The sequence below is a fragment of the Pezoporus wallicus genome, unplaced genomic scaffold (genome assembly GCF_028554395.1).
Source record: "Pezoporus wallicus isolate ANWC-B61680 ecotype Strahan unplaced genomic scaffold, APGP_CSIRO_Pwel_v1 contig_3952, whole genome shotgun sequence".
Classification (NCBI taxonomy): domain Eukaryota; kingdom Metazoa; phylum Chordata; class Aves; order Psittaciformes; family Psittacidae; genus Pezoporus; species Pezoporus wallicus.
This window is the reverse complement of record NW_026635034.1, coordinates 6468542-6482231: the sequence shown is the minus strand read 5'-3', so window position 1 is coordinate 6482231 and position 13690 is coordinate 6468542. Positions and strand designations below refer to the sequence as shown.

General features: G+C 42.4%; 1 protein-coding gene across 1 annotated transcript in view; it reads right to left on the bottom strand.

Annotated features, from left to right (window-relative positions):
- HOMER2 (homer scaffold protein 2) overlaps positions 1 to 13690 on the bottom strand; it is a 60213-nt gene that overhangs the window by 27634 nt on the left and 18889 nt on the right. Inside the window, exon 2 of the mRNA XM_057432925.1 lies at positions 9105 to 9261. Coding sequence (XP_057288908.1) covers positions 9105 to 9261 — 157 coding nt within the window. The remainder of the gene's footprint in view (positions 1 to 9104; positions 9262 to 13690) is intronic.

Here is a 13690-nt window from a genome sequence, read left to right as displayed (position 1 = left end):
CTTTGAGTTTTTTCTTGATTTTCACATAACTGCAGTCATGGATTATTTTCACCAAAAATTTGTTCAAGGTTCTTCAAAAGCTTTGCTAAATTCAAGGACCGTGACCTAAACCAGGCATCCTTTGCTTGATATCAGGTTTCTCTAGAGTAACATCAGATGGCTTAATTAACCTCCCTGGCATGTTCAGATGACACATTCGTACTCAAGTCTGGTGACAGAAACAACTGTGTGAGGCAGTTACAAGCTGAAATACTTTCTTTTTCAGAGATTTTCCCATTAATTTTACGGAGAGGTTTTAAAAAGGGGAAATTTACGGAGACCAAAGTTTCCCTGCTTGCTGGTGAGCAGCGCACTAAGAAATCCTCTAGCAAGGAGCTTAGTTTTTCCTTTTTCCTTTTAAGAGTGACAATTTGTGTTTCTGGGAAAGTTTCTGCAATCTCCTGGATTCAATAGTGTGTGGTCTTTCCAGAGGCAGCAATACACACATGCGCTGTACATACAAGCGGAAAAACGAGCCAGATAGGATCAAAGAGTGGCAGATGTGCTTCTGTTCTGTCAAGGATACAGCTGTTGCCAGCATTTTGTTATCTTTTCTCCTAAGCTTACTAACCAGCTTCTGAAGGATTTACTTCCAGAAATAATCCAGACAATGAATAGAGGATTTTTCACATTTCAAAGTTAATAACTTGGAAAGAGATTAATACAGACACATTTCAGTGATACGAGTTCTACAGCTCTAGACCTTTTTCCTTCTTTTTAAACCAGAGCACCTCCTCAGCAGATGACCATCACTGCTGATTGATGCAATCTCAAGGGACCCACCAAATTTCCTGACATTCATTTTGCTCCATTTCTCACCTTCTGACAAGCTCTCCTTCACCTGAAGCCAGCCCCCGGTCAATGGTTTTAATTTTCCTTGCATTCCCAGCTCATCACCACCAGTATCAGCAATTCTGAAATTACCATCACAGTTAAGCCCTAACAGTATGATTTTATACCATCTGAACACTCCAGGACCTGCCCACACAAGCACACCCCATGTTCCCAGCTATACCTATCCAAACCAGTCTTGGCAACTGCTGAAAATTCTCCTGCAGACAACTGTAGGCAATGTACTGTCCTCCCAGCTATTAAATCCTGCACCTCCCCTCAGCCTGTATTTCTGAATACTTGATATCACCTTAAGCAAATAAAAGATGATGCAAGAGGGTAGTCTCATCCTTGGCTGACAGCTCTGCTTTTCCTCTATGCTGTATATTTCTTCATCACCAAATTCCAAAGAAAGTGTTCTCAACTTATTGTAATGTCTAGAGAGAAACGAAACCTCAAGTAACTTTAGTCAAGCTGAGTACACCACAAGCATAGACAACACAAATATTTAAAGATCGTGAGGGAGTTACTTTCCTTAATTCCATTCACTCTTATTTCAAAGATGTCTTTGAGAAGAATGTGAAGTCCTGGGCTATGTAACAGAACGATCCAGTGCACACCTCACCGTGCTCACCCCACATAGATACTGATTCTTGTTTTAAAATGTGCATTGCATTTTCTGTTTGCATCTGTCCTGCTTAAACTTCCATTAACCCCAACATCCACATTTCTCACTGATACTCCACAGGCTGAATGTTTTCAGTCTCCACAGCCCCCTTTGGAGGGTAACACCTTGGGCACACCCCACACCTCTGAGGTGCTGACTCACCACCCCATGCAGACACCCTCCTGCCACTGCACCCGCACCCTGGTTGCAGGGCTGCTGCTGACCCAGTGCCTGTACCCCAGCCACACCGGAGAAACTACCTCTGCCTAGGAGGCACCAGCATCACCCACTGATGGCAAGTCTCCCTTACGCTGAGAGTTCCCCTGAATCAATCAAAGTCATGCTAAAAAGTCTGGAAATTGCATCAGCCCAACTTGCAACGTCTCTAAATGAAATCAGGAAACAGTTATTAAAAACATTAGTTATTTTCTGCAAGTTGTTTCACTGAATGAGAGACTGTTTCCAGCTTAGGTTAGGCTGGTGTGCTATGACTCAGGGCAGGACAGATGTTCTGCTCTAAATCTGCTCATCATACAAAATGAAGAACTTCTCTACGAAAGGAGCAGCTGCCTCTCAGAGAGGAGCTCGATCCAGCTCCATTATTTACAGCAACAACAAGCCCAAAAGAGACTGCAAAAAGCAGCTAGAGACTCTTCAGGCATCTTTTACAAAGTACGTTGTTTAGCACAATTGATACTAGAACATGCCTCCAGCAGACAAGCATCGTTCTTCATCATGGGCTGGGAAATCCAAACTGGGAAAAGTCCACACTGCGGCTGCCTTACGAAGCAAACTCACTTGATGAGAGTGATTAAACAGCGTCAAATTATTTTAAAGGCTCTAGTATGGATTCACAGTATACACACACTGATGTTACTATAGCTACTCTGCCTCAACAGTAACGTACATATCTATTATGTGATGTTTATATAAAGATCATAAACCCACAACTATAGTTTTTACTTAATAGCCATCTCACTAGCATAAAAGCAATGAGATGTTTATTGTAAGATACACACAAACTATGCAAACTGGAAGGCAGTCTTATACATTAAAATTATATTCTATACCATGTTTTTTTTTATTTTAGGGATGTTCCTTGTTTTATGTGGGGGGCTAATTAGTTCCATTTGTTGGAATTACTCTTTCGTTGCTCCAGTATCATCTCCAGTGCTAATAATCATGTTGAAATCAGCTCAAATAGTTCATGAAATACTTAACATACTATGACAAACAGAAGATGAAGGCCACCAAATATGCTCATATTTCTGTATTACAGTAATCTGCCAGACCAGTACCGGAAACCTTTTCTTCTGGCATATGAAGGTTTCTTTTGTGGACAGCTATGGACAGGGATGCAGGAATACTGCATCAGTCAATCAGACCTCCATAAGTCAAAACCTGGCTACCTTTCCACCAGCCTAATGCGGCATCACCCTTAGGCTGGGACATGTCTTTAGGGCTCTTCAAACAGTAACAAGTATCACACACCGCCTGTGCTCTTGCTCGCTCCACAGCCCTGTTTTATGGTTGGCACTCTTCCTGGGACAACCAGAAAAGATTTCCCATGCAGCCTGGAAGAAACGGCGTGAAGGGCAAAAGAAGAACATGGCAGAAAAAGTTTTTTGGGAAAAAGAAATCTACATCTCAGTCACCCAGCAGTGAAAAAAGCCTTGAGAAGCTGGAATAAAAAATATCTTCTGCTAATTCAATTAGGGTCTCTCTGGAAATCACAGTCCTGCAGTCAGCAAAATGGTCTTCAGGGCGAGAAGTGGGGCCTCTGGGCATTTCAGAAGACAGAAGGCTCAGACCCCAGCAGCACCACGCTCCTCTGGGATGCACACAGCACCCCTGACAAGCGATGGCCATAAATAAAACTAGGGCAGGTAAAACTGGAAATAAAAGAATCTCTGTCCCTTTGACAAGACACACACGTGCTCACCCACACCTTTCAATATCATAGCACTGAATTCACGATTTTTCTATCGCATTGAAAGAAAAGGCAACACACCACTTTGTAAGGTGACTTCTCCTGTACTTTTACATCCCTTTATCTTTAGCTACCCAAGGCTGTAACGCATCCTCTGATCATTTCACTACAAATTTATTAAACCTGAAAATTTCAGTAGCTAAAAACTTTGGTATTTAAAAAATATAGAACACAGTACATCACTCCACCTAATGCACTGAGGTCAGGCAAACACGCACTGATACTCTGAATGCCAAGAGGAAAGGTGATGTGATCATTTCTGCTACACATTATCGCAAATGAGATCCATGAGGTCTTAGAGGCACACACCAACGCAGGCCCCTGCTGAGGTATGCATTGACAGAAGACTTTTTTAATTCGGGGCCAAAAATTCTGTAATATCTAAATTACTTGATACGTTTTCATGAGAAAGGGTTGCTATTGGTTTAATGGCCGAATTTACGTCAAAGAACATAAAGAATTATCCAGATGAAGGAATTTCATTGGTGCCACCGTACCCTGCAATTTTTTGCTGTGAAAAGAAAGCTTCTTAAGTCTAAGAGTCACCTTTTGGCAAAATACTCTAGGATTATTTTTAACAACTATGTCTTAAAATAATTCCATCTCCACGGGCAAAGAAAATGATTTGTTTTGAGTCTGAACACAGCTCTGAAAGAACTCTAAATTTCCTCTCCATGTGCTGAGGACTCCTGCCTCCAGTCATGAGAACAAAGAAAAAGCGTGGTCACAAAGAGGTGGGCAGCTATTAAATTAGGTAGCAATTAGGACTGGTACAAGAACTCAGAAAGCCAGAAATACATCAAACACTAGCAGATTTACACACCACCCTTTCTTAGCTCCCTAAATATCTGCTACCACATGCTGCTGGGGCTCTGTCCCTGCCAGCTTCACTCTGCCCTGGAAATCACACTGTACTCTTGCTGAAACAGTCACTGACAGATTCCATTATAAGAGCATATATGCCACTTAATCAAACAGCTTCATCGCACTTTCTAATGTACTGTATTCACTTTGGGGAACACTATGTGAATACTGATTGGCAAAATTTGGACCATATTCTTATTCTTACTAATTGCAATTTATTTCAGAAATAGACCCACTGATTTTGCTTTCCCAGCACAGCAATTTTTCTGGTTCTCTCTTCAACACTTTCACACAGTTATGCCCAACTTCGCTGCTGATCTTCAGTATTCAAGGTAATTGCTGGGTAATAAACTTTTAAATGATCTATCTGCTGGGAGTGAGTGTCAGCTGACAGGTATTTTTTAACTCTGAAACACAAAGTCTTTGTTTCTGTACCAGGTACTTACCAAAATCACTCTTGCAATCTATTCATCCTTTAAACCCTGATTCCAATTTTTTCTAGTCATCTGTGTAAGCATCTCACAGAGACAACTTAGCACTGGCATCTGGCTCTTGCTGTGTCACTTTGCTGCTGCCATCTCTAAATGTCTCACTATACACTTTATTGCTGGCTATTAATTTTTAAGATAGCTTTATGTTCGTTATTAACACCTTATTTCTCAAAAGGTAAAAACGGTGCCGTTGCAGACACGGGTTCTGTAGAAACATAACATCTGAACATACGAGAACAAGGACAGAAGCTTGTTTCTGAAGGATTATATTTCCTTCTCAAATTTTGTACACAAACAAGTTTCTCCTTCTTTCCCCATTGTCTATGTTGTTTGGATAACACATATTTCCAATTTATAAAAAATAAACAAATCCCACCAACTAGAGCACTACCATTACTCCAGAGGGTGATGGAGGATATTGGTCTAAGTAATTGTCATGCTTTCAAACTTTCTTTTCACCTCTGAAAGGCAGAATAATGTAGGTCACTTTTAATGAGGAGCGTTGTGTGTGGCTTTCCCCCACCCAGTACACAGCAACCAGGCACTTACAAGTTCATGTTCTCCCTGCACCATCGCTGTATTTTATCGTTTTTCAACAGGGTTGACTTTTGCCCACAACGCTGGGGACTTTCACATGGTGAAGTCTCTTGGCTGCCTCATTAACTCTGAATCAGCGTGTGCCCTTGCATTTCACTATATAATTTCCTCCAGCATTCATTATGCTGCAGTTTAAACAGCCTCTGGCTAGAAACTTCTTGAAACATCATGATGAAATTACTTTCTTGACAATATACAAGTCAATTACAATGTAATTAAAAGATACACTAATCCATTCCCTTCTTTGGTAATGGTATGTTGGTTAAGATCATCCAGTGCATAATTGGATGGTATCTATGAAACTTTTTGCTATAAACTGTAAGCTACTGTCCAGAGCCCCTGTTTTCTCTCAAAGATGCGAGAATTGTGATACCTATTCTCTTCTAGCAATCACAAGGAATTAAAGGGGTACAAGCTGCTTTGAATCTAGGGTCTCCACTCCTCAGTGCTCTGACTCCCCAGGAATTTCAATGGGGTTTTTTGTCATTGGGGTGGGAGGATTTGGAAGAAACCTGGCACCTGGAAGGCATACGCTCTCACCTGCTGCCTCCATCACATCGGACTCCTGGTTTTCAGCACGAGCCTCCTGCATATTCCTCTGCAAGGGAACAGTTACATTCCCTTGTCTTCACTCTGCTGCCCATTTTTACCCTATTCCCTTTCTGTCCCATTTTCCTCTTTGTTGCAATGTCTATCTACACGACCTCCACACATACCAGCCAGGCCCTTCTGTCCTTCCCCATCACTTGGCAGATGCATAAAGACCTGAAGGCAGCAAAACGAAGCAAGTCCCCTGCCCCTTTGCCAGCCGTCCTCACAAAATGAGTTCCCAATATTCACACCTTTAAATATATGGACTCAGCGGTTCCCTTATTCCCTCACTTCAGCCCACTCCTAAATCCTCCAGCTCTCCTCTGCCCTGCAGCACTCCTCACGCTCCTGTGCCCTGGGGCTCTGGGGAAGAGGGACAAGGACCTGCCAGGAGGAAGGGGACAAGGCTACACCTGCTGGAAGAGAGGATGGGGCTGAAGGACAGGGGACTGTGGGGGGTGCAGACCTTCAGGGATGGCAGCAGCAGCCTAAGGAAGCCACTCCTGTGAGAAACACAGCCCATCAGGTTGGTGGTGCCTCGGGAGGAAATGAAGTACTCATCAGGTTCACATTACACAGCCAGCCCCAGGCTCTGCATGGCAGCAGCACTAATGGGTATCAGCGGCCCCATGCTTCTCCTCATACTTGCAGTTCAACACGCAGCCCACAGAGATACGTTGACTGCTAGAAGTAAATAAAGCTCATGACAACTGGGTAATAGTGTTTAAGTGAAGGGTCCTGTATTCTTGATCACTTTAAAATATTTTTATTGTTATGACATAGTATAACTTCTGTTGGTAAAAAAAATACCCAAAATGAATCCAACATCTTCCTACAAGCTGGATTTCAGTGAGATGCTGCTGCAAGCCAATGTGCATCATATGTGTTTGTCTAAACTAAAGTATTAGAACAGCCTCTCTGCAGTTCAGACAAGGATGGAGAGTTGTAAGAGATACACATCCTTTGTCACCACCTTCCTTCTAGGGCTGGCTCCCTTAATTTACTTGAGCTTCAGCTTTTTTATCTTTAAAAAAGAGATAACTTCTGCCTGCAGGGACGCTGTGACGCTAATCCATCTGGTCTTTGCCAACACATGCAAAACTTTATTCTAATGAGTGAGATATAGAGAAAACAGGACACCACCAACTGATACTGTCTATATTCTTCCTCACAGTCCTATCCAGTTTCATTTTTGGCTGGAAAACTAGGTCAAAACACTAAACAGCAGTTGTTTGAGGGAGAAAGGCAACTTTTAACTTATTTTGGTATAAATGCCCTTCTTTTTCCAAATCAGCATTCTTAAAAGGGACAGGCAGGGTAACGGGGGACTCTCCACAGGTGAGAGTGAAGGCTGCATTTCTTTTCAACCTGTTCCTTAATCAGCAAAGGTTCAATACAAGAGGAATAATTCATGTGGCCAGCAAGTGATTCTTGCTTGGGAAGCCCTGAGGGAGGATTTTAATCATGGAAAGCTCACCTTCTTCTAAGACATGCTAAAGTGGGCGCGTGGTTCCCTCTAAATGTCTTTTGGGTAGATTACAAAGCAAAGCTTGGATGTCCATCTTGTTCTCAGCACGCCCTTTGCAGTTCTGGCAGAGCCTCTGGCTGAGGGCACACGCTACCCCCGCAGCTTCCCCCTGCCACACACAGTAATTACTTTCTCTTCATTAATTGGTCTTAATGCATGCATGCACATCCACAAATCAAGCAACCCGCTGCTGCGAGTACAGCACTTCTGGCTTGGAAGTCATGCGGGCTGGGCTTTGCCCAATACCACCAGCACCAGCTTCACCCAAGCAGGAGCAGGAGCATCCATGGGGTGTAAGCAAATTTCTGGGGGGCATCAGCTCTGCCCAAGAAGTTGCCGGGGTTGTGTGTGCTGATGGCAAACCAAGGCAGCTGGGGCGGTCAGCTCGTGCTTCCAGAAATGAACACACCAGCACAAACAACGTGCTGATGGAGGCATATTAATGCTGTACCCATGTCAATGAAACATTACCATCAATTTCAGCAGGCAGTATGGCTGATTTATAAGCCAATATATAACAAAATATAGCACAGGAGATGTTTGGAAAAACAAGTATTCGATACACGCATGACAAATAGAAAATCTTTAGTAAGGGATGATTTCTGCAATCTCTCTCCCAGGACAGTGATATTTTAACATCTTCATCCAAACAGAACACACATAAACAGGCCGTAAACTTGTCTCATTACCCTGTGGTTTGTGCTTTGGCAGAAATGACAGATGATTTTTGTACATGAGCAAAATGTTTTAACTTACACCTTTGACTGTGGTCTGCTAGGACAAAGCAGTCACCTCACTAGTTACTTCAGACAGACTAATCAGAGGGCTAAAATGTGGTATGTAGTAAAAACTGCTGTCTGAGCAACCGATTCGATCCGACTGATCAGGATTCTTACAGGAAACACTTCAGTGAACTATCTGGTAATGAAAAATGAAGAAAGAAAAAACAGTGGTGGTGGGGAAATCTTCCTGCCTAATGTGTCACCTAAGCCTGATGAACTCCAGTGCAAAAGCTGAAGAAAATTCAGTGCTACCCTGTAAACAGTTCAACCAGGCAAAAGTGAGTATGCATCTGGCATTTACATTAAAAGCTCCAGTCTGCACATATCAGTTTCCTCATTCCATTTAAAAAGAACATTTTTTTGTCACCAAAAATGGCCTCAGCCTTATCTACCTAATACAGTGATGGTTTTATACACTATGCTACAGACTCAGTTTGGACACTTAAAGCTCTTGGCTCATTAAGATCATGAAGTCAACCTAGTCAGAGATAAAACAAATGAAGTTTGGCAAAATCACTTTTAAGGTACCCTGTGTTTTTCCAGTATTCACTGCAAATGCCCATTGTGGATTATTGTCCTGAAACCAGGACAGTTATATTTAAAAAAATCAGTATTTATGAACTTAAGAGCTTAATGTAGCCCACCCATGTCCATCTTCAGTCAGGGCTGACAGTCACAATCCTCTCTGCACAGTAAACACATGGGGGTACCATCAGCCTCCTACCTTGGCTCCATCCACACTGATAATCCGATAGCTGTTTCTCGTGCTGTCATAGAAGTAGGAAACAGTTACAGCCTGCTTGCTTGCAGGAACCCAGTTCTTCTTCGTGCTGGGGTCAATTTGGAAGACATGGGCTCTGGTGGTGAAGATAGGCTGTTCTCTGGAATAGGGAGGGACAGGAGAAACGGATGCATGAGTCTGCAGAAGATGAAATGTCTCAGAAGCCCAGCCTTGACCAGACACGCTGAAAGCACAAGACAGAGAGAACCTGGCAATCCCCCAAGTTGAAAAGGCAGAGCACTGAGCCATGATCCAGCCATGGGCAGCTCTCCTTGGCATCGCTAAGTGACACTTAGTGCCCTAAAGTTACTGCTGTAGCCCAGGAGGCAGTTGTCTGTTTTCTCCCCATGTTATACTAACTTGGTACCCACCTTTTCCTCCAAGTATTTATTTCCAGGAAAGGACACTCACATGCATTCTTTCTTTCCCCATTCACATATTGTGCCAAAAGCAATAACAAGTCCCCCTTGGCTGGATTTCCTCCCGCCATGCATTCCTGTGAACCACTACCTACAGCCAGGGCTCCTCTGTGGTTGCACCAAGGACTCCAGCAATCTACAGGCACAGTATAATTACTGAAATATTAATCTCTATCCTTAGTATCCCACTGTTCCGTGGATGCACATGAAAATTTCATCAGAGGCAAAAGCAGTCAATCATCCTGGTGAGTGAGGGGGGAATGAAATACAAGCAAAACCCTGTGTTGATATATATTGCCTTTCAGTTCAACTCAGTGGATGATACACTGCCCCTGACACCCCGTTCCTGAACACCAATCCTCCTTGAATGCTTTTTCTCATCAAGAAAATTGTGCTTACAGCGGAGGGGTTTTGTTTTACCTTCAATGTGTGACAATGCAAATCACACATCACAGCAGAGAAGATGCAGGACCAAAAGAACAAAACATGATACACATAAAGTCTTCTGGGTTGAAGATCAGAATTAAGACTTACTTAAAGGCCATAAAACTAAATTCACTTCCAACTGTATCTTTAATCCAAATTTAGAAGTAGAAATGAACTGCAAATCAAGCTCTACTGTGCTTTTATGTACATTTTTATCCTTTTAGTTCCTAAAAGCTACAGTATATAATGGCCTACATTAAGTGTACCGCTCAATATATTCTTACCACATGCGAAATACTGTATCATGAATAGTTACTCCTGACAGAATTATAACAGGATTCAAACCCTACTGTACTACAATAGAGTTACCGCCCAAAAATGTTTACCACATGGAAACTGAAAAGGCTGCCAGGCTGAATTTTGCACAAAGCAAATGAAAGGAGGCAGGTGAAAGGCCAGAGAGACCTCATGCTCTCATATGCTATTCTTTCCTATTCATATGAATAATAATCTTCTATTATTCTCAGTCCCATAGTTTTGGAACTATGTTTTTATTAAGATTTCTTCAGCTCCCTGCGTATCCACCTGTGCTTCTGCAGAACAGAACAACTCCAGGTACTGCACGTGCAAACTGGATCAACCACCGGTGGGAGTAAATTTATGAATATCAAACAGATGAAGTGATTTAAGAGTACAATTAGCTCAGGAAAGGCGGAGTGAACTTGCAAAGCCCGGCAAGTCCTCAGGAGGGAGAAAATGAAGCAAGGGTTTCCTCCTCGCAAGACATATGCAAAGTTGTACTTTTTTCCAGGGGCTGCCACGCGATTTCTGGATGGACAGCAGTGCCGAACCCTGTACAATACTGCAATGAAATAAACTGAAACCGCAATGAGACTGTCACATTACAGCTGTGAAACAGCAGCAGTTGCTTCTGCTCTTCCTTACCAGTAACTCACTGAACCCGATTCTCGTTTCACATGCTAAAATCGATGCTGTCCTCAGCTGGGAGGAAAGAAGGAGCAGGTCTCCATAACGTTTAAGGAACATTTCCATCACCCATTACACAGGATTAGCAGTGTAACACCCACGAAGGTCACAGAGTTTGTTTGCAATAAGGAATGCAGGGAAGGGCACTTTCCCCCAAGCCACTTACTCTTCTACTCTAAAAATATGTACTTCCCTGAGTGAAGAAAAATCTCGAATTATTTTGCCTTTTACTTAACTCTGTATTTTTAGTAGATTCGATACTAATAGTTTCTGCTAATGGCAATACGACCTATATATCGCAGTCTAAACTTTCAGCAGATTCCTCCATACAAACCTATTCCACAAACAACTTTAACAATAACCAGAAAACACTGTTGAAACTACACCTGGCCTCTCTGCAGCAGGAGCTGTAAGCGTATAAAGTAAATCTGGACATAAGAATAGAATGAAGTGAAAAACTATCCCCAGTTTTTCAGGAGTTTTGTAGCAGTGACTGTTGCCAACAGGAGCCGTATACATGCATCCTAGTGGATAAATTAATGGATAATGAAGCTCAGGGCTTGAGATAGCCATCTATCTATTCATGTGGGCTTTTATTGAAAAGTAAAGGCAAAACCTAACTATGTTTCTAATTCTCATGATTATTAAACCAAAGAATGAGTGCATTTTGTCTTCCTGGGTGCAAACAGCAGCTCTATCACTCACTGTGACAGTGCGCTAGTTGATAAATGATTAAGAAAAAGGAAATGTGATGTGTAAACTTAGGCATTTTAACTCATTTAAGATAAATGAGCTGTTGACCTTCCATTAAGACTAAATTTGGAAGGGCCAGTTGGTTGCTCTCCATGTATGCCTTTGACCTTTCTGCTATATGTGGCTACAAAGCAGCAAAGCCCCAAGACTGATTTTTGAGCCCCTGGAGCAGAATCACCCCCAGGACACAACCTCCTGGAAGGATTTCAGAGTTTGGCTCGCGATAACTAAGAAAAGAAGCTCTGCAGCCGAATCCACTTGCAGGTCTGCACTCAGCTGTTACCCCAAAGAGCCCAAACCCATCAGCAAGGCCCATGAGTGGCACTTACCAGCACTGGGAGCCGGTGCCACCACGCTTTCCCTCACATCACAGAAGGACAGCAAAGCCAGCAGCACTGACCAACTCCAGCAGTGCAGCTTTTCACATGGGGGTAGTGGAATATCCTCCTTCATTGTACCCCAAACTACTTTCACCGGTGAAGCACACACAGAGGCAACTCTGTAACTGTGGCACTCAATTTTCAAATGAAACACTGAATTAGACACTTTAAAGCATTTAACACAACCTCATAGAACTCCAAATTGAGAAGGATTATTCTGCATTATTCACTTGCAACTTCTGACATTCAAGAAATCACTTTACTGATAGAATATTAACTTTGTTTTCCAGGCTTTCTTTCCTTCCTTTTCATTTTATCATTTCATTTTATGCTTAAAAACACAGCAATGCTAACTTGAAATCCCCACAGCACATCCTGTGTGGTTTGAGCCCCTGTAAGCCGCTCGTTACGCGAGACTGCCAGTTTGCCTGGGGAGGCAGGGAGCGGTGGCTCTGCCAGCCAGGCTACAGACTCATAAATCACAAGACAAAGAGAATTTATGAATGTTTAAAATCTCATTAATTTTAACCAAAGTTGTTAATGATTGATTAAATACTCTTATTAAAAAAAAATGCATTTAAAAATCATTTTGACAGTTAACATCCACTGTTTGGAGTAAAGCTGCTTGAAAGGCAGCAAATGGAGACCTAAATTATAGCTAATAAATCTGCATTATTAAACAAAGAACAAGACAGAAAATGCACTTTTATAAGCTTTTTAAATTATTGACTATCTAGAGATAACCAACTGCATCCGCAGCTGTGTGAGATACAGTATCACTTTCTGGTTAATATACAACCATGCCAAATGTTACAAGCATATGACTAGCTGCAAGCCATGTGTTTTATATTACTCTTCCTAATCAGAGGGAATGAGCTCTCACTTAGGAAAAGTTCAAATTATTTAATTCAAAGTTCCTTGTTTACCATTTGAATCATGAGCACAACCAGTGATTTAAATCACTTCAGCTGTCAAGAGCCTTTGCTGACTGGCAGCCAGCATCGTACAGGCTGTGGGGTATCGGTGGCTGATGGAGTCGTGGCCAGCCAGCATTCAGGAGAGCCCCAGGCCCAGCCATGTGTGGGGCTGTGCAGAGCTGGCTCCAAACAAGGCACTGATGATGCGAACACCTGTATTGGAGCAATCTTTTCTGATAGTAAATACAACACAGAGACTCATTGGGTGCCTGTGGGATCAGCACCCAGGTACTTTTAAATGTGCAAAGTGTCCAGTGCGCATCTGGTAAATGCACTGACCAAGCTGTAAATAGAACAAAGCAGCTCCTTTACTTGCTGTAGGATCTGGAACATCAAACATATTTGTGACAGGAGCTCTGGTACCTCGCCAGAGGCAAAGCCACTATTTGTACATTTTGCTAAAACTTTCATTAACAGATCACATAAAATAATTGCTGGGATAAGGATTCCTAGTTTTCAGGACAGGATTATTTGTACTCTCCCCACACCAACACTAGACAGCTTTGCATTAACTGCCTAATTTACCAATTGGAATAAACATATCTTTTAAAAGAACACGTCCTCATACAGCTGCCATTTGGTGGAGG